At 42.3% G+C, this 22,703-nt stretch overlaps 1 protein-coding gene across 4 annotated transcripts in view; it reads right to left on the bottom strand.

The window, feature by feature from the left end:
- Positions 1 to 19,350: 19,350 nt before the first annotated feature.
- The window catches only part of LOC140453545 (amine sulfotransferase-like), a 29,680-nt gene continuing 26,327 nt past the window's right edge, over positions 19,351 to 22,703 (bottom strand). For all 4 annotated transcript variants that reach the window (XM_072548321.1, XM_072548319.1, XM_072548320.1 and 1 more), the window contains exon 7: positions 19,351 to 22,630. In XM_072548321.1, the coding sequence (XP_072404422.1) occupies positions 22,521 to 22,630 (110 nt within the window). In that variant the 3' untranslated portion in view covers positions 19,351 to 22,520. The remainder of the gene's footprint in view (positions 22,631 to 22,703) is intronic.

Raw genomic sequence — 22,703 nt, 5'->3', positions numbered from 1 at the left:
AACACCATATGCTTTCTTAACAATCCTATCCACTTGGGTGGCAACTTTGAGGGATCTACGCACTTGAACATCAAGATCCCACTGTTCCTCCACACTGCCAAGAATCCTGTCTTTAATCCTATCTTCACGTTCGACTTTCCAAAATGCATCACTTTGCATTTATCCAAGTTGAACTCCATCTGCCATTTCTCAGCCAAGCTCTGCATCCTGTCAATGTCATGTTGCAGCCTGTAAGAGCCCTCGATACTATTAACGACACCTTCAACCTTTGTGTCATCGACAAATTTACTAAGCCACCCCTCAACCTCCTCATCCAAGTTACTTATAAAAGCTAAAAAGAGCAGAGGCCTAAGAATAGAGGCTTCAGGTACCACTCACCACTGACCTCCAGGCAGAATACTTTCCATCTACAACCACTCTCTGCCTTCTGGCAGCCAACCAATTCTGAATCCAGAGTCTAAACTCCCTGTATCCCATACCTCCTGACTTTATGAATGAGCCTACCATGTGGAACTATATCAAATGCCTTGCTGAAGTCCATATACACCACATCCACTGCCCAACCTTCATCAATCTGTCTCATCTCCTCCTCAACGAACTCAATAAGATTTGTGAGGAATGACCTGCCCCTCACAAAGCCATGATGACTGCTTTTAATCACGATATGCTTTTCCAAATAGTCATAAATCCTATCCCTCAGAATTCTTTCCAAAACCTTGCTGACCACAGACATAAGACTGACTGGTCTATAATTGCCAGGGATTTCCCTATTACCCTTCTTGAAAAAAGGAAGAACATTCACCTCCCTCCAATCCTCCGGTACAACTCTCGTGGAGAGTGAGGAAGCAAATATGTTCACCAGCGGCTTAACAACCTCTTTTCTCACTTCCCAGAGCAGCCTAGGATAAATCTGGTCTGGCCCTGTGGACTTATTAATCTTAATGTTTTCCAAAATTTCCAGCACATCAACTTCCTCAATCTCGATCTGTTCAAGCCTGTTTCCTGGCTCCTCAAAGTTTTCATTCACAACAAGGTCCCTTTCCTCAGTGAAAACCAAAGCAAAAAGCTCATTCAGGACTTCCCCTATCTGCTCAGACACCACGCACAAGTGCCCTACGCCATCCCTGACTGGCCCTACCTTCTCCCCGATCATTCTCTTATTCCTCACGTATGAGTAAAATGCCTTTGGATTCTCTCTAATCCTTCCCGCCAAGCCTTCTTCGTGCCCCTCCTGGCTCTCTGCAGTCCATTTTTGAGCTTCTTTCCAGTAAGTCTGTGATCCTTTAAAGCTGTGCTAGATCCTTGCTTCCTCCACCTTATGTAAGCTGCTTTCTTCCTTTTGATAAGAAGTTCCTCTCTTATCATCCAAAGTTCCTTAATCTTACCCTTTCTTACCTGTCTCAGAGAACAAATTTATGCATCACTCGCAACAACTGTTCCTTAAACAGTATCCACATGTCTGTGGTGCCCTTTCTGTCGAACAATTGCTCTCAATCTGTACTTCCCAACTCCTGTCTGATAGCGTCATAATTTCCTTTTCCCCAATTAAATATCTTGCCATGGTAACTGCTCCTTTCCCTCTCGATGACTATGGTAAACGTGAGGTCACTGTCACCAAAGTGCTCTCCCACCGCAAGATCTGACACCTGTCCTGGCTCATTGCCGAGCACCAAATCCAAAATGGCCTCTCCCCTCGTCCGATTGTCTACATACTGAATACAGAAACCCTCTTGAACATACCTGACAAAAACAGGTCCATCCAAAACATCTGGAATAAGGAAGTTCCTGTCAATATTGGGAAAGTTGAAGTCACCCATAATAACAACCCTGCTACATCTGCATTTTTCTAAAATCTGCCAGTCTATGAGTTCTTCCGTCTCCCTACTGCTATTAGGGGGTCTATAGAACACCCCCAATGAGGTGGCTACTCCCTTGCTGTTCCTAACTTCCACCCATAATGACTCAGTAGACAAATCTTCCTCAACAACCTTCATTACTGTAGCTGTGACACACTCTCTGATTAACAATGCTACACCCCCTCTACACTTTTACCCCCTGCCTGTTCTTTTCAAATGTTCTAAACCCTGGGACATCTAGCTAGCATTCCTGCCCCTGTGAAATCTAAGTCTCCATTATGGCCACAACATCACAGTCCCAGGTACTGATCCATGCTCTAAGTTCATCGTGCTTATTTCTGACACTTCTTGTGTTAAAGTAGACACACTTTAACCGATCCCTTCGTTTCATCAAATGAAAAACTTCCCTGATGGATTTACTACATCCTGTCATTGCTCATCTTCAACTACCCCCCTCTCAGATATGTAGCTCTGGTTCCCACCCCCCTGCCAAACTAGTTTAAGGTCTCACTTACTTAAAAAAAAATCACTTACCCTTCCCAGCAGCCCTCGTTTCTCTCCGTCCTCTCTCCTCACCGCTCTGTAAAAAGTGGAGGCCCAACTCCCGAGGTAAGTCCCTTTTAAGTGGGAAAACCTACCCTTCCTGGCAGCCCTTGCTTCTCTCCGCTCCACTGTTTTTATTATCTGTCCGTGCTTGACAGGGGTGACTCCCATAGTGACAAATCCCCGTCTTACCCAAATGGTGTAAACAACTTATATTTTGCATTCACGTTAGCTTCTTCCCCATTGCAAGTTATTGGGGTTGAGTTAATTTCCTCAGGAGGGTCGTCTGACAGTTCAGGTGGTGTGACCGGGCTCTCCCAGATGATATGTGGTGGCAATGATACCAACTGACTCCCCTCCAGGAACTGATCTTTCTTTTCCACTTCCCTTAGTTGGGATTGAAGCATCTGTTTTTCCTTAGTCTACTTCTTTATGGATTCCAAAGTCTGACCTATGAGGCCAGCCAATTGATGGACCAAAAGGACACCTATTTTCTTGGTGTTATCTTTCTTTTTGCCCATGAGCCAATTTCGCTTTTGATGTAGGGCCTGGGATGGATCCCATCCACTCTTCCTCATCTGTCTAATGAGTGAATATTGATCTCCTGTCCTGCCATAACAATAAAGGGTTTATCCTCACAGATCCTCTGTCAGATGATCATGTTTACCCACCGGCCATGACTTCTGTATGTTTTCCCACCAGCGGCCTCTCACCCAGAATGCTTCCTATCAGAGTCCAACGATACCAGTTTTAGGGAGTGATCATTTCCCCGTTTGCTGTTTATTTAATCTAGGCCTTTATCTCTGGCAGAAACAATCACACTGGTTTCTGAGTATGACTCACCTAAGAGGCCTCCCAACAGTCACTCTCTCATTCACTCTGACCAAAAGCTTCTGCTTTTGTCTGATATCCTGCGCCGACTCCTGGGAGGTGGCCACCCTACCCGGAACGTGAACAGGACCCTGCTCGCAGCGCCAATTTGTTGTAGTAAAATTAATAAAACTCAAATTTAGAAGCAAGTCAATCAAATTTGTTAAGTCAAAAGCTTTTGGGAGGGGCAGCGTGATTCTGACACGGCACCTGACCATGCCGTACCTCATCTTGTGTGTTGCGTATGCGTGGGCAGTGATTGCTGTTTACGGGAGCGGTGCACCACCCTGCAGTATTCTGTGACTACTTCTTCTTTAGTTAGTTTCTGTTTTCACCTAAAACGAACAAGGCATCATGTAATTGTAGCAAGATGTCTTTACTATTATACCCTCAGAAAGACAAGCACATCACTGCCTTCCTAATATCTTGTTATCCTGTTACGAGGAGCACAAAACCTCAATTTATTCTTAAGTAAAAGGACACATAATTTCCCAGTTTATCTGTCTTTTAGACCCAGGTTGACAGAAAGCACTGATCAGATTTCTGTACTTAAGAAGGATTATTAATTAGAACAACTAGATAGATTCTACTACAGTTATGAACCATTGAAATTTAATTGTACAAGTTAAAACTTTAATCTCCTCAATGAACCCCCAGACCCCCCCCCCCCCCCCACACTACCACCAGCCCACACATACACATGCACACAGATATAGATAGACAGACAGACACGGTGGTGGGAAAAAAGTTCAGAAAGCAGTTCACTAGTTCCTTGCCAGCATTCTGCCAGATGAAAAATGGTGCACTGAGAACAACCTAGCTCTCAGTGCTAGCAAAACCAAGGAACTCATTATTACTTTCGGCGTGATGTTACTCATGTCCCGCCAACACATTAACAGCACAGAGGTAGAAGGAGTGGAGAATGTGAAGCTCCTAGGAGTGGTCATCCACAACAAGCTTTCTTGGACTCTTCATGTAGATACACTGGTTACAAATGCCCAACAACATCTCTTCTTCCTTAGGCAGCTGAGGAAATATGACATGTCAGTGAATAAACTTGCCAACATTTATAGGTGTGCTATCAAGAGCATGCTGTCTGGATGTATCACTACCTGGTATGGTAACTGTACCATTCAAGATTGGAGATTGTTATGGAGAGTGGTGAACTCGGCCCGGACAATCACAAAGGCCAACCTCCCATCTGTAGGATCCATTTACCAGGCCCGCTGTCAAGGAAAGGCCACCAGCATTCTCAAAGATCCATCCCATCCTGGCAATGCTTTTCTACAATTTCTAGCATCGGGGAGAAGGTACAGAAGCCTGAACACCCTCCCCAGCCGGTTTCGTAACAGTTTCTACCCTTTCAGTTATTAGAATACTGAATGGACTCACAAACTCTTAACATTCGCATGTACCTGTATTTTGGTTTTGCTGTTGTTTAGCTATTACTAACTTATCAATGCTACTTAACCCTGTGACCTGCCTGTATTGCTCGCAAGACAAAGCTTTTCACTGTGCCTCGGTACACGGGACAATAAAATCAATACAATTCAATTCAATTCCATTCCATTAACTTATGAGGACTTTCTATTCATTGAGTTCTCTCTTTTCCATATCCCTTCACATGCTAGCTGGAGACACAGAGCAATTGGCTCACAACTTATGAAGTCTCTTACTTACTAATAAAAAGCTTAAAGCAACCGGTGATGGAAAATAAACCAGCTTTCTTTATGTTTTTCTACAAGGCTAATGTTCCTTTCTTTCCAGTGGTTTGAAGGTTTCTGATTATCCCATTCACACCCACAAGTTGTTCAGTTACCTGGGAGGCAATCACATGGTTGTTGGCAGACAGAACACCTTTGTCATCTTTGGCTGGAAAGAAAAGTCTGGGAACTATAGACCAGCAAGCTTAACATCTGTGGTTCATAATTTACTTGAGAAGATTCTGAGAGATAAGATATACATGCATTTGGAAAGACAGGGTTTGGATGTAGTTTTCTCGCTGAGCTGGAAGGTTCAATTCCAGACGTTTTGTCACCCTACTAGATAACATGTTCAGTAGACCTCCAGATGAAGCACTGTTCATGATTCCTGCTTTGTATTTATATGTTTGGGTTTCTTTGTTTGTTGATAGTAAATCTTTACTCACTCACGCCACAGACCATGAATGGACAGACATAGTACCACAAACCAAAGATATTAGACAGCGACAAACACAGAAAATGAAAAAACTAGACCTGCAGAAGAAGCTAGATAAACTTACACAAAGTAACAACACTGACAATACAGAAGCATGGATAAAAACCTTATCTGACTGAACCTTAACAGACACTGAAAAAGTTGAAAAATGTGGTGCTGGAAAAACACAGCAGGCCAGGCAGCATCGGAGGAGCAGGAGAATCGATGTTTCGGGCATAAGCCCTTCTTCAGCCTCCCGCCTCCAACACACAACTGGACACCACATGCTGGCCTCTTACCTGCCCTCGATCTCGCAGCCACTTCCGCCCCCAGTGACAGCACTCACCTGCTCAAGGACCACACCGCACGCTATGCCACTCCCACGAGGATCTCCGCCCCCATGGCTAACTCCACCCCCATGCCTAACTCCGCCCCCAATCCCAGCTCCAGCCCCGCGCCAGGTCCTAGCTCCCAGCCCTACCGTATTTTCACCATCCCTCCAGACCTCCCCCTCTCTGAGGATGAACGATCAGTCCTCAGCAGAGGCCTCACCTTCATCCCCCTACGGTCCCGGATCAATGAGTCAACACGTGGCTAGACATCGAGCATTTCTTCCACCACCTTCGCCTCTGTTTCTACTTCTTCAACTAGGACTCTTACTCACCCTCTGACGATCCCTTCTCCCACCTCCAACACACGCCATCCACCTGGACACGCCATGCTGGCCTCTTACCCGCCCTCGATCTCCTCATTCCTGAAGAAGGGCTTATGCCCGAAACATCGATTCTCCTGCTCCTCGGATGCTGCCTGGCCTGCTGTGTGTTTCCAGCACCACATTTTTCAACTCTGGTCTCCAGCATCTGCAGTCCTCACTTTCTCCCAGACACTGAAAAAGCTGTTTTAGTAAGAGGATTAAATTATAACTGCCAGGATGTGGACCATAAAGATTTCTTAGCAGCATTAGAAAAAACGCTAAAATACAACCAACTCACGGAAGAAACCTAGCAAACTATCAGACAGGTAGTTGCACCAACATTAAGCAAAATAAAAGGAAGGAAACACACTCAATACACAAGAAAGGAAAACACTGGAAAGACTAAAAAAAGAGAAAAACCTTGTTACCTTACCTGCAGACAAAGGATGCTTGACAGTCATTCTAAATCGAAGAGACTACATTGAAAAAGCGAATGCACTGCTTGCAGATACTAGCACTTACCAACGTGTGACAATAGACCCAACCCCACAACTAGAGAACCGAATCACAGCCCTACTCAAAGAACTTCAGAAATCCAGAGAAGTAAATAAGACCGACTTCCAAAACATGAAACCAGACAAATCCAATACACCACAGATTATCCAAAATTCACAAACCAGGAGTCCCCCTCAGACCCATAGTCTCGCTACCTAGAACACCAACTTACAGATTGGCCAAGGTGTACACCAAAGACTAAAATACTTAGTAGAAGACTCACACCGCTCCATCCACTCCACCCAAGAATTCCTGTAGACTATCAAAGACACAAAGATAGAAGAGGATGAAATAATGGTCTCCTTTGATGTAACAGCCCTGTTTACATCAATCAACATTAACCTGGCCAAGGAAACACTGACTACACTATTAGAAAAGACACATACACCAAACACCACTAACTTCATTAACAAGGACAGTATCGTCAAGCTAGTGGACCTATGCCTTACCACACACTTCACCTTCAACCACAAAACCTATAGACAAACAAATGGAACACCAATGGGATCTCTGGTATCAGGGTTCTTAGAGGCAGTAATGCAGAGACTGAAACAAACAACTCTGCCAACCATCCAACCCAAACTTTGGGTCCGCTACGTGGATGACACCTTCGTCATCACGAAATGAAACAAGTTAGAGGAAACCTTCAAGACCATCAATAATACCCTTACTGGCATAAAATTCACTAAAGAGGAGGAAAACAGCAACAAACTGCCATTCCTAGATGTCACAGTAGAGCGAACGACAAATGGGGAACTTCAAATCAGCGTCTACAGGAAAACAACACATACTGACCAAATATTGAACTACAGAAGCAATCATCCCAACATCCACAAACAAAGCTGCATCAGAACATTATTTCAACGAGCCAACACACACTGCAGCACAGAGGAACTACACAGAGCAAAGGAAAATCACTTATACTGTATATTCAACTAGAATGGATACCCAATGAACACAGTCCACTGATTTCTCAGCAACAAACCCAAACAAGCAGACAAAACACATCCAGAAACCCTAGCCACTCTCCCCTACATCAAAGACATCTCAGAAATGACTGCCAGACTACTCAGACCCCTTGGCATCATGGTAGCCCACAAACCCACCAACACACTAAAACAGCAGCTAATGAACTTGAAAGACCCTATACAGACTAGAAGCAAATCTAATGTCATTTACAAAATACCATGCAAGAACTGTTACAAACACTACATTGGACAAACAAGCAGAAAACTAGCCACCAGGATACATGAACATCAACTAGCCACAAAACAACATGACCCTCTCTCACTAGTATCATTGCATACAGACAAGGAAGGACTCCATTTCAACTGGGACAATACACCCATCCTAGGACAAGCCAAACAGAGACATGCACGAGAATTCCTAGAAGTATGGGATTCCAACTGGAACACTATCAACAAACACATCGAGTTTGACCCCCATCTTCCACCCCCTGAGAAAAATAACAGGAATGACATCACCACAGGAAGTGACAACACCAGAGGAACTGACATCATCAATTCAAAGAAAGGCAAACATATAAATAGAAAGCAGGAATCATGAACAGTGCTTCGCCTGGCAGCCCACTGAAAATGTTACCTAGTAGGGTGACGAAACGTCTGGAAATGAACCTTCCAGCTCAGTGAGCAAACCTACATCCAGAACCTCAACCTGAGCTACAAATCTTCTTAAAATTCGCTAAGACAGGGTTTGATTAGGAATAGTCAGCATGACTTTGTGTGTGGGAGATTATGCCTCACAAATTTGTTAGAGTTCTGTGATGAAGTGATCAAAAAGTTGACAAGTGCAGAGCAGTAGACAAAGTCGATGTAGATTTCAGTAAGGCCTTTGATAAGTTTCCACATGGTAGGCTGCTCCAGAAGGTTGGATCACATGGAATCCAGGGCTAGCTGGCAAATTGGATACAAAATTGGCTTGATGGTAGGAAGCAGAGGGTAATAGTGGAAGGTTGCTTGTTGGTTGGAGACCTGTGACTAGTGGAGTGCGTCGGGGGCCGATGCTGGGCCCATTATTGTTTGTAATTTATATCAATGATTTGGATGAGAATACAAGTGGCATGATTAGTAAGGTTGCTGATGACACTAAAATAGGTGGTATCGTGGACAGTGAGGAAGGTTCTCAGAAATTGCAGCAGCACCTTGATCAGCTACAGAAGTGGGCCGAGAAATGACAAATAGAGTTTAATATAGATAAGTATAATGTCTTGCATTTGGAAAGACAAGTGAAGGCAGGAGTTTCACGGTGAATGGTAGGGCCTCATGGAGTGTACTGGAACAGAGGGATCTTAGAGGTCAGGTGCATGGTTCTCTGAAAGTGGAGTCACTGTAGATAGGGCAGTGAAGAATGCTTTTGTCACACTGGCCTTCATTAGTTAAAGAAGTATAGATGTTGGTCAGTTATGTTGTGGTTATATAGGACATTGGTGAGGCCATACTTGGAGTATTGTGTTCAGTTTTGGTCACCTTGTTAAAGGAAGGATGTTATTAAACTGGAAAAAGTGCAGAAGAATTTTACGAGGATGTTGTCTGGACTCAGTGGTTTGAGTAATAGGGAGAGGTTGTACAAGCTAGGACATTTTTCTTTCGTGCATAGAATACTGAGGGGAGACCTTAGAGAGGTGTATAAGATCATGAGAGGCATGGATAGGGTGAATGCGCTCAGTCATTTTTCCAGGATTAGAGAATCGAGGATGAGAAGGCATCAGTTTAAGGTTAGAGGGAAAGAGGGGATATAGGACAAGTGCAGGGAAATGGAGTTAGCATGGATTGACATTTTAGTTGGCATGGACCAGTTTGGGCCAAAGGGCCTGAATCCATGCTGTTGGATTCTATGACAGTATGACTCTAACTACTCATCACTTCACAGACCAATCAGCTACTTGTTGTCATTTGGATCTCATTTTGTACACACTGCCAGGCTCCAGTTCATCTGCAACTCAATATACCCCCACTTGTTGAACAAACAACCAGGTAAAGAGCAAATACAATAAGTGGTTGTTGCTCATTTTTCAGAAAGTGCAACAGTTCCTTTCACAATCCTTCAGTTGAAAAATAGTCCTTTTCCCATTTCAGTCCACATTCAACAGTACATAAAACGAAAAAGATACACACACTTCTCAGTACCGACATGTTAATTCTGATTCGTGTACAAAGACAATCAAAGCTCTCTAAATAACATATTTTCCCAGTCATTTACCATGGAAAGATAAATGCAGACTTTTAAAAATGTTTTTGCACCAAAGTCATGAATTTAATGCCATCCCCACTTTATATTTCATCTGCCATGGTCTTGCATCTGAACATTACTTGTCCATATCTTTTCATAACCTCTGTGTAACGTCCCACAGGTTACTTTCACAATCATTTTAATATTCTGAGAAAATTTAGATTTGTTACGATATTAGAAACTGAGACCCCAATGTTGATCCATGTTATATTCCTCCTAGTTAGAGCCTGCAATCTCAAAAAATGACCGATATATCCCTTCTCTGCTTTCCAATTACCAACCCTTTCTCATAGAGTCACAGAGTCATAGAGCACGGACACAGACCCTTGGGTCCAACTCGTCCATGCTAACTAGGTTTCCCGAACTAAACTAGTCCCACTTGCCTGCACTTGGCCCATACCTGTCCAAATCTTTCTTCTTCGTGTACCTGTCCAAATGTCTTAAATGTTGTAACTGTACCTGACTCAACGACTCCCTCTGACAGTTCGTGGCACATAAGAACCACCCCCTGTGTGAAAACATTGCCCCTCAGGTCCTTTTTAAATCTTTCTCCTCTCACCTTAAAATTATGCCTTCCAATTTTGAACTCTTGTAGTCTAGGGGAAAGGCCTTAGCTATTCACCTTATCTATGCCCTTCATGACTTCTTAAATTTCTATAAGGTCATTCTTTAACCTCCTACACTCCAGTGAAAAATGTCCCAGCCTATCCTTATAACTCAAACCCTCCAGTCCCAGGAACAGCCTTGGAAATCTTTTCTGCATTCTTCCCAATATATAATAATCTATTTTCTAGAGCAGGGCAACCAGAATTGTACACAGAACTCCAAAAGTGGCCTCGCCAATGTCCTGTACAACCTCAACATGACATTCTGACTATTATATTCAGTGGTCAAAGCAATGAAAGCAAACTTACTAAGAAACCTCTTTACCACCCTGTCTAGCTGTGACCCAATTTCCAAGGAACTACTGGCAATCCAATGATTCTAAGTTTTGTGTAACAATTATTTGAATGACATCTATTCCATAGATTTTTGAAAATCAAGATACATTACATCCACCTGTGCCTCTGTCTCCACCCTACGAGTTAGTGGCTAAAACAAAATACTGAACAGAACTTGCTTTTTGTCAATCAGTTTTGATGCTGTCTTACCATATTACAATTGGATTCTGGATTAGTGGTGCTGGAAGAGCACAGCAGTTCAGGCAGCATCCAAGTAGCTTCGAAATCGACGTTTCGGGCAAAAGCCCTTCATCAGGAATAAGGGCTTTTGCCTGAAACGTCAATTTCGAAGTTACTTGGATGCTGCCTGAACTGCTGTGCTCTTCCAGCACCACTAATCCAGAATCTGGTTTCCAGCATCTGCCGTCATTGTTTTTACCATATTACAATTGACCAATTGCTGAAATTTCCATTCAATCTGTTGAGAGATATTATTGCACATGTCTGGAGCTGGTGGAACTTGAACTCAGGCCTTCAGGCTCAGAGGAGGGTCACTACCACGTCCACAAGAACCCTAACAGTTTTAACAGCTATTTTCTTATCATCCCGTTCAGACATGTTGTTAAGTATCTCTGGAATTCATGGGGCTTGAACCCTGGTACTGGGAGACGAACATGACAACTGCCACACAAGAGCCGTTAATCCAATTTCTCGAATAGATATTTTCTAGATGAACCTCTTCAGAGATGTTATTATATACTTCTGGAGCAGCTGCGATATGACCTGACATAGGGACAAGTCCATTGCACCACAAGACCCCTGAATCTAATTGTTTTCATACTACATTTCCATTATAGATTTCTGCAGTTTCCCTCCAGTTTTTAGTTCTCCATTTTCCCTCCTCTCCCTTTTTTAATAGGGAAATTATACTTGCGACAACATTTTCAACATCTTCAAATTCCTGGATACTTGGGGAGGTAGGGATGTCAACAACATCAGAGACAAACTTCAGAGAGAAGTCTGCCATTCTCTCCTGGTAGATGGAGTCAAGCCATTCTTTCTGAAACACAAGAAAGTGCTTCTTTCAATCTCCAAGAATTTCTAGAAAAAAAGTCATTCCAGATTAAAACATTAAATTAAAACACACTATCACATTGATTTTGATACAGTAACATTGACAGTTCCGAAATGAAGGATAACCATATTAGTTCAACACTAGCACAGAAAATTGGATAATCCTATGATCCAACAATCCATCCATTTAGGATGTATATCCATGAATGTGAATGCCTCCAAAATCATAGACTCTGCAGTAGCTAAGTGATGTGATTGCCCCTTGTGAGCAACTTGTAGGGATCAATAGAAATGCATTACAAGAACATATATATAATTTTCCATTTCACCAATGAAATTTAATTGGGGAATTTAAGTGATATGCTTTGACATTTTAAAAATGTCGATCATTTCAGTTTTTGGCAATCCACTGTCTGAAAGGGAATTAATTTCAGGTACTCAATTGTATCTACAAATGTTTAGGCAATGTAAGAAATACATCACTGAGGATCACGAATGTTCAAGGTGATCAATCACAACCAAATGATTTATCGGCATTTGGAACAGATAAAACTTCACACTGATTTATACTGATCTACTTATTTCCTGTGATCTACAGCATTACTCACCTTCTCTATAAAATCTGCCATTGACATCATCGTACAGATCTGGTGTGGCATGACAGCTTGTTGCAGGGTTTTGTTTCATATATTTAAAAGCGTAATGTTCCAAAATTGACTCCAAGGTTTCTCCATCAAACCTTTTAAGGAAAAATGCATTTTTTCTACCACAATTCTGGGATTCTTTCACAAATTAAAATTAACATGAGGTGACTCAATTATAAATCAGAAGTATAAGTCCATTCTAACACATTGATCCCTCTCAGGAGCAAAAGCCCTACCTCCTTCAACTCCAGGTACAAGTTCCCACCACTATCCCTGATCAGCCTTAACCTTACTCTGGCCATGCTCTTGTTCCTCACATAAGTGTAGAATGCCTTAAGGTTTCCCTTAATCCTACATACTAAACCTTTTTCATGTTCTCCTAAGTACATTCTTCTGTTCCTTCCTGGCTACCTTTTAACCATCTAGAGCCCTGTCTGATCCTTGCTTCCTCAACCTTAAGTAAACTTCCTTCTTGCTCTTCACTAGATGTTTCACATCCCTTGTCACCCAAGGTTCTTTCATACTACTATCCCTTCCTTGCCTCAGTGGGACAATCCTGTTCAACACTAAAAGCAAGTGTTCCCGAAACAACCTCCACATTTCTGTCATGTATTTCCCTGAGAACATCGGTTCCCAATTTAGGCACCCCAGTTCCTGCCTAATAGCATTATAATTTCCCCTTCCCCAATTAGATACTTTCCCATTCCACCTGTTCCTGTCTGTCTCCATGAGTATAGTAAAGATGATCGCTATCATCCACAGCTGAGATCTCTATCATGCAAATGCTCTCTTACCAAGAGATCTGACAGCTGGCATGGTTCGTTGCCAAGCATCAAATCCAGTATGGCCTCCCCTCTATTCAGCCTATCTTCATATTGTGTCAGGAACCTTTCCTGGACACATCTGACAAAAAACTGCTCCATCCAGACTATTTGAACTAAGGAAGTTCCAATCAATAGTACAGGAGTTAAGTCACCATGACAACAACCCTGTTACTTTTGCACCTTTCCAAAATCAGCCTTCCAATTTGCTCCTCTGTGTCTCTGTTGCTATTGGAGGGTCTGCAGAAAACTCCCAATAAAGTGACTGCTCCTTTCCTGTTTCTGACTTCCACCTAACTCATAACTCGATCAAACCTCTTCAGCGTTTCATTAACATTTTTCCATTTCCCTTTAACACTTCTCTGCCCAGGTGAAATTTTCCCAGTATCCTGACCCTCTTCACTTCATTGCATTTGGCGTCCACAGCATTATTCTCTCAATGACCAAAATTTAGACCTAAATCTGTTCATGATGCTGTAAGTGGAAGCTGGGGTTTTGTGTGTGCATTCATCCTGACTTCATCAATATTCCTTTCTACAGACTTCCAACATTCTACCTACAGTGTCATTGCCTGACCGATTGTCTCAGCATCAGACCTGGAGGTGAAATGATGCTCTAAGACATGAAAGGGATCACATGCCAAACTTTGACAACTCTCCCACTGCCATCAAACAATTGGAGGGAGCTGAATGATTGGAACATGTCAAGATGCTGCATGTTAGCTTTGGATTGACCATCAGCTACAGTAGTGGTGTCCATTTGCTTAAGATTTTTCTGCATCTTACATTTAGCATTGAACCCAATATCTATTTACACAAGACAGTCCAGTAATTTATCAATGTGAACACCTTGTGATTTGAACTGTGGAAAGGCTGTATTTTTTTTTATTTTTCTGTATTTTTGATTGTGGACCAAAATAGAAAAATAACTGTTAGAAAAAAAACAAGGAATCATAGAATCCTTACAGTGTGGATTACTGCACTTTTTAATTAAAAGGTAAGTTACCTAACACTCATTGCAAATACTGTTTACACAGCTGCTTGTGCAAGCAATTCTAAGCTGAGATAAAGATGAGCTGGAGCCAAGGGGCTGTGTGTAATGGAGCTTCAATTGGCAAAGAGTAGCTGATTGGTCCATGGACTAGAGACCAAATTTCAAACACCTCCTGCTCAACAACAACTATGTGATTGGTTCTTGGGTGAATGTCTGTGAGTGAGAATATTTAGACAGAAGCCATTGTACCTCTGAAGGGAAGGAGCTGTCCTTCGCATTGCAATAAAAAAACCTCAAGGTCACAGAAAACCAGTTTATTTCCTCCCCTCAGTTGCTGTAAGCTGTGATCCATAAGCAGTAAGTCAGAGACTTCATAAGTGCGAACCAGTTGCCCTGTTGTTCTTGTAAGCAAAAGAAAGTACCTGGAGAAGAAAGGTTCAGAAGTGACAGGATTTGACAAGCCAGTAAGTTCATCGTAGTAAACTTTGTGGATAGGGACCACTGAACCGCCTCCTACTCTTTGCCACTACCATGGCATATATTTTGTGTCTGTCTGTGTTCTATGTCCATTAATGGGGAGCTATAAAAAGGGGCCATTTAAGATTTTAGCTAATAGAGTTCATGATTGTTCATAAACCGTAGCGAGAATCCATGAATTTATAGTAAATAGACATTCTTGTTCAATACAGAAACCAAGTTTATACTTTCTGTCAACCTGGGTGTAACAGACAGGTAAATTGGGGGATTCTGCACAATTTGTAAAATCTTTAATTTTTGTATTGTCTGTGGAACAACGGAGCTTGATTTCCAGTGTGCTACCGCAGTGAGGTGAACAAACTCAATGCTTGTCTTTCCCACAGGCCTCATCTGCTGATTTCCCAAATTTTTGAAGATTGTCTCTGAAAAGATACAAATTTCATTGAACTGCTAATTTCAAAATGTGAACATATAATATTAACACAGGCAAAATGATTGGGGGTGTTAAGGCTGGGAGGGTGGTGGTGTTGGGAAGCATTGGCATTGGTGGAGGTCGGAACAAGGACAGTGGCGGGAAATACCTCAAGGTGTATGCAGTAGTTAGAGTAGCATTGGAGGCCACTATAGGCTAGGGAACAGGGAGCAGGGATACAACTGACAGTGACCACTATTGTGGCCTCCACAGTTCATGCTCCAAGATGTTGTTTGGTTTTGAGTATCATCAAAGTTCCTCACTGCATGACGTCACCAAGTACCTGCTCTGATATCTCTGTTGAGATTTCTCAACATTTAGCTTATTTGATGTGTTCACTAAGATAGGAAGCTGAATATTATTGAAGTTAGTTGTGTCTATAATAAGGTGTTTAACAATCCATAATTCCCTTAATTGGCAAATCACTGCTGCCAAGCAAGAAACTCAACTTTCTACTCAGCTGAGTTTAATAAATGGACTGAAACTGTCCCAAGAAAAGGATTGACTTCGTCAAATGTCTTGTCCAATTCTGCTCAGCCTCTTCATCAGAAACCTCTTCACATTCTTCAAACTGTACATTGAGGTCTATGTTCAGGCTGAGACTAAGCATTTTTTTCAATTCTATCACCACATGCCTTGGAGTATTGTAACCTAAACATAATTTGGCAGTCTCAAATAACACCATCGCCTCATCTTCACCATGAAAAAGTTTCCCCGGCCCCCAACACCTCATCTTCACCATGGAAAACTGCCCCACTGAACTCATTTCTACCTACCTCGACACTGTCCTATCCCCCCTAGTCCAGGAACTCCCCACATACGTTCGAGACGCCATCCACGCCCTCCACCTCCTCCAAGACTTCCTTTTCCCCAGTCCCCAATGCCTCATTTTCACCATGGAACCAATCCCTCTAAACCTCCATCCGCCATGACCAGGGCCTCCAAGCCCTCCGTTTTTTCCTCTCCAGACGTCCCCAACAGTACCCTTCCACCGACACTCTCATTCATTTCGTCGAACTGGTCCTCACCCTTAACAATTTCTCCTTCGAATCCTCCCACTTCCTCCAGACCAAAGGGGTAGCCATGGGCACATGTATGGGCCCCAGCTATGCCTGTCTCTTTGTTGGCTACGTAGAACAGTCGAACTTCCTTAATTATACCGGCACCACTCCCCACCTCTTCCTCTGCTACATTGGCGCCACCTCGTGCTCCCGCGAGGAGGTTGAGCAATTCATCAACTTCACCAACACATTCCACCCTGACCTTAAATTTACCTGGACCATCTCTGACACCTCCCTCCCCTTCCTGGCCCTCTCCATATCCATTAATGATGACCGACTTGACACTCACATTTTTTACAAACCCACTGACTCCCACAGCTACCTGGATTACACCTCTTCCCACCCTACCTCTTGCAAAAATGCCATCCCGTATTCCCAATTCTTCCGCCTCCGCTGTATCTGCTCCCAGGAGGACCAGTTCCACCACAGAACACACCAGATGGCCTCCTTCTTTAGAGACCGCAATTTCCCTTCCCACGTGGTTAAAGATGCCTCCAACATATCCCGCACCTCTGCCCTCAGACCCCACCCCTCCAACTGTAACAAGGACAGAACACCCCTGGTATTCACCTTCCACCCTATCAACCTTCACATAAACCAAATCATCCGCCGACATTTCCGCCACCTCCAAAAAGACCCCACCACCAGGGATATATTTCCCTCCCCACCCCTTTCCGTCTTCCGCAAAGACCGTTCTCTCCGTGACTACCTGGTCAGGTCTACACCCCCCTACAATCCACCCTCCCATCCTGGCACCTTCCCCTGCCACCGCAGGAATTGCAAAACCTGCGCCCACACCTCCTCCCTCACCTCCATCCAAGGCCCTAAAGGAGCCTTCCACATCCATCAAAGTTTTACCTGCACATCCATTGCTCCCGATGCGGTCTCCTCTACACTGGGGAGACAGAACGCCTCCTAGCAGAACGCTTTAGGAAACATCTCCGGGTCACCCACACCAATCAATCACACCACCCTGTGGCCCAACATTTCAACTCCTCCTCCTACTCTGCCAAGGACATGGAGGTCCTGGGCCTCCTTCACCGCCGCTCCCTCACCACCAGACGCCTGGAGGAAGAACGTCTCATCTTCCGCCTCGGAACACTTCAACCCCAGGGCACCAATGTGGACTTCAACAGTTTCCTCATTTCCCCTTCCCCCACCTCACCCTAGTTCCAAACTTCCAGCTCAGCACTGTCCCCATGACTTGTCCTACCTGCCTATCTTCTTTTCCACCTATCTACTCCATCCTCCTCCCTGACCTATTACCTTCATCCCCTCCCCCACTCATCTACTGTACTCTATGCTACTTTCTCCCCACCCCCAACCTCCTCTAGCTTATCTCTCCACCCTTCAGTCTCTCTGCCTTTATTCCTGATGAAGGGCTTTTGCCCAAAACGTCGATTTTACTGCTCCTCGGATGCTGCCTGAACTGCTGTGCTCTTCCAGCACCACTAATCCAGAATCAAATAACATCACGGCAAGGTCTGTGACAGTCTGACCATCCTCATTTTCCATAACTCATCTCAGCATCTCTTTTTCTTAAGGATGTCTTGGATTACCTTGAAATGTCTTCTTTTCACACAAATAGTAACTTGTTGAAATATGTTTTACTACAACTCACTTCAATTTTCTAGTCTTGAAGGATGCATTCAATCTGTTTGAATCTGTGCCAACTTTAGAGGGTGAAGTCTTTAAGAATGTTGTTTCATTGGAACAGCATTTCCTATAAATGCATCATGCGTAATTAGAATAGTACTTCCCAGCTTATTCCCACATACCTCTTCATGTGATTGTAATAACTCTTCCAGTTCAATTTTCCTCTGGAAGGTAACTCAATAAATTATTACAGCTATTGAGGCTTTCCTCATTGTTCAATTTCCTTAGAGGAATGTCCAATTCAGATTCATCTGTACTTTAGTTCTTCTTATTTTAGGAATGCATCACAAAGTGTTATGATTCAGACCAGGAAATCGGTAACTAATACTGATAAACTAAAACTAAATTCCTGGTTCAGTGGGAGAAAATCTGGGCAGACAATCCCAATCATGTAATTGTTAATTACAAACTGATTTTAGTAATCTCTGTGATACAGACAGAAAAAACAAAATAAACTCAGTCTGCCCACGCCAGATGTGCTGGCCGCCTTATTTTCATGATTATTGCACAGTTGAAACTTGGCCAAGGTAGAAGGTTTTCTGGATTGCACTGGAGAGTGAGGTGAGGGCTTAGCCTGTTATTTCAGGTGCTTGTCTTAAACTTCATGCTGTCATGTATTTAGTCCCTTTCAACCTTATCAGATTTGAGTCTCCTCTTGCCTGGAAATTTATCCTTAAATTTTCCCAAAACCTTTCAGGGGTTATGATCAGTTGTGTCAGACATATTACAGGCAATATAAGTGTAGATATGTTGTAACACCAATAGCAAGCTCAATCGTGGAATATTTCTGTTGATGATTGTGCTGTGTCCAGCATCGCATGTCGGCCAGATCAGAATATGACAGTGTATTTCCTTCCAGAACACATTAGGGAAACAATTGGATTTTTATTTCAATCAAATTGATTTATGGTTATCGTTGTGACTTTTTTATCCCAGTGTTATTCATATTTTTTAAAAAACTGATTCAAACCCAAAAATTGTCTTGATGAGATTTGAATTCATCCTCACCTTGAGATTACACGTGCAAGGTAATTCTTTCTGTGAGTATGAAATCAAGAGAGATGTTGTAATGAATGGCTTCTCTGTTATTGCAGTTCTGTGAGATTATCCAAAGTCAAAAATTACTCCAAACTACAGCAGACACCACAAGCAAAGATAAGTTTAAAAAAAAACCCACAAGCAGACCAAAACAACCAATCAGCTAAATACCAGTTTCAGAAAAAACTCTTTATTTCTCAATATGATAAGATATTTCAACAAGTTACCATCTGAGTGAAAAGAAGACATTTCAAATTAATCCAAGACATCCTTTGATAAAGATGCTGAAACAAGTTAAGGAAAACGAGGATGATGAGACTGCCACAGACCTTGCCATTGTGTCATTTGAGACCACCACATTACATTCAGTTACCATACACCAAGGCGAGTGGTGATAGAATTGAAAGAATACATTGTTTCAGCATGAACATGGACCTCAATGCACAGGTTGAAGAATATGAAAAGGTTTCTGATGAAGAGATTGAGGAACAGGAGGAGAAGAAAGAAGATGCAGAAGACGACATTGCAGAGGATGATGATGAAACAGAAGAAAAACACACTGAAGAATCCACAGATGTAAACGATTAATCATAAGGAATTGGATGGCTGAGATTTACACTAAATGGGGAAGTGTAATATCCTGAGACAAGAGACCATTAAACAGAATGAACAAACAATTAACTTTATGCCTATTAAAGGTCTGGGAGGGCAACTGTTTTGTCTGTTACTTGTTTTCCTTCAAATGAAACTACTGTGAATTTGGAATATTAAAACTGACTTTCTTGTGAAACTTGTCATATAAACCTTTGGATTACTCCCAGTGCCACATGCTCATGAGATTAGGAATAGCCAAATAGAATAGACAATATGTGGCTAAAGAACAGGAGCAGGATGTAGGCTTTATAATCCAGAATCACACTGGTTTGTATCTCTGGAAGGTGAGACCTATGCAAGTCTGTCAGGACGCATCAAAACTGAAACGGGGACACCGTCCTTAAGGGAGGTTAGAATGTTCTTGGAGGCAGCTTGGAGCTTCAGTAGGGAGTGAAGTGCAGACAAGTATAGAAGAAGATGGTGCAGTAGTAGTAGCCCTATCTCTGAGCCAGGAAGCCAAGGTTTAAGTCCTATCTGTTCCAGGGGTGTCTAATAACATCTCTGAGCAGGTTGATTAGAAATTTTTTTTTATTAATAAAGTATAATTAGGTTAATCCAGAGAGATGTGCAAATATAGTCATTTTAAGGCATAAGGGAGCATGGCAAGGCTGCATGATATTTATTTTTTATTGCAAAGTGTCTGCACAATTTAAAATAGTAATCTTGGTCCCACACTGCTCTCCCTGAAACTGTATGTAAAGTTCAATCATATTCTGGTTGCTGTTACTCAGGAGCACTTTCACCATGAAGTTAGTAGTTAATTCCATCTCATGTGGACACCAACTGAGAGTAAAGCTATCCCAACAAAATAATGGACAATGTCTGTGAGGAGCTGCACTTCCAGTCACAGGCTGGTTCTGTCTTGCAAACATGGCAAAGAAACAGTCTGCAATCGGATCATCAGTGACGTGAGTGGGAGCAGTCAGTAAGGTTGCCAGGCAGAAGACTGTGGCAATGGAAGATAAGGCCAGGGGCTGAGGAGCAAAGCTACCAGTCCTGTGGTCTGGAGGGAAATGTAGCTGCAGAGTGGCTGATATTGCTAAAGTATGCCTGATGTCTCATGCCAATTTAAATACTGCGGTGCAAAGGAAATTAATGATTGTGGCTTTAAGTTCACTAGAGTAAAGATACTTGAGGATATTGTTGAAAACTTTTAAATCTGAGAGCCCAAATATACCAAAGATCAGCAAAAATATCCCATGCATTAAGAGAAATCAAGAAGTTACTTTGTGACCTTATCACCTCAGAAGGGAGTTAGTGAGCATGAGAAAGGAGCCCTTGCAAAAAGTAGCCCATAAAATACAAAAAGTTACCGTGAAGAAAATCTCAAGAGAAGCCCTTGAAAAATAAAATATTTTGACACAGCTCAGATGAGCAAATGGAATTCAATTCGGAGAAGTGTTATCTGCAACTTTGGACAAAGCAAAGAAATACTCTATAAATGGTCCTGAGAAGTTCAGACCAACAGAAGGACATTAGAGTGCTTATCCACAGGTTCCAAAAGATATCTGGGCAGTTGGTAAAGTGGTGAAGAAGGGATACAGGATATATTTCTTTGTTATTGGGGGGAGGCTGTGGCATAATGAAAATATCACTGGATTAGAAATCCGGAGATGCAGGCTCATGTTCTGAGGTAATGGGTTAAAATCTGATTATGGCAGCTGGTGAAATTTGAATTTAATATCATGTGAAATCAAAAACTCATCTAATGGTGGCCATGTAATCATTGTTAATTGTTGTAAAATCCACCTGGTTCACTAATTTTGTTTAGGGAAGAAAATCCATCATCTTTATCTGGTAGCCTACATCTGACCTGAGATGCACAGTAATATGGTTAATGCTGAAGTAGCCCAGAAAACCAATCAGTTCAGGAGTTGTAAGGGGAAGGCAACAACCGCCAGCCTGACCAGGTTTGGGATATGTGAGGGAGAATTTTGAGAAAGGGGTTTATTGAGGCAAATAAATGGAAAGCCAGTCAGGAATTCCTCGGAATCGTTGTGTCAGGAGACAAAATGAAATGCTTAGATCCAAAAAGAAGTTATTGTTTATTGCAAAGGGAAGTGAATACAAAGGAGGGAGGTAATTCTTCAGTTATACCGGCTATTGGTCAGGCCATATTCAAGTACTGTGTAGAGTGTTGGTCACCTTACTTAAGGAAAAATACAGATACACTGGAAACAGAATCTAATCTAAGTAATCTAATCTAATCTAAAAAGAACAGAGAAGGTTTACCAAAGCAATGCCTGGTTTCCTGAGCAAACATTGAAGAGGATGGACTTGATCCAGTGGAGTTTTAAAGAATAAGAGCGAATTTGATTGAACCATCTTGAAGGATCTTATCAGGTTTGATGTTTAATGGATACTTCTCAGTATGGGAGAATTTTGAATTAGAAGTCTTTGTTTAAAAATGAAGGGTAGCTTATTTGGAATTCTCTTCCTCAAAAGGGAGTGGGAACAGTGTCTTTGAATATTTTTAAGTCAGGGATGGATAGATTCTTCACGAAGAAGGAGGGTGAAAGATTATCATGGTTAGGCAAGAATGTGAGTTTGAGGTGACAATCAGATCAGCTACATTTTTATTAAATAGAGCAGACTTGAAAAGCTAAAATACAGACTTCTGTTCCTACAACGTCTTTGCATGCCCTTATAGGATATATCAGGAAAAGCTCAATAGAAATTTATTAGAGAATCACGCAGTTTGCAATTTCAAAATGACAAATTATTTGGCAATGAAGTCTAATCAGTCACATATTGTCAAACTTCAGAGGGAAGTCTCCCATTTTCTTCTGGTAGATGGCATCAAACCACTCATTCTGTGACACAAGAAAGTGATTCTTCCAGTCTCCAGTAATTCCTAAAAGCAGATAATCAGAGATTAAATATTTAGTGAAATGTGCTCCACACATAGACATAGTATATAGATAAGC

This window comes from Chiloscyllium punctatum, chromosome 27 (genome assembly GCF_047496795.1).
Source record: "Chiloscyllium punctatum isolate Juve2018m chromosome 27, sChiPun1.3, whole genome shotgun sequence".
Classification (NCBI taxonomy): Eukaryota; Metazoa; Chordata; class Chondrichthyes; order Orectolobiformes; family Hemiscylliidae; genus Chiloscyllium; species Chiloscyllium punctatum.
The sequence above is the reverse complement of the archived record's forward strand: the minus strand, read 5'-3'. Positions and strand labels throughout refer to the sequence as shown.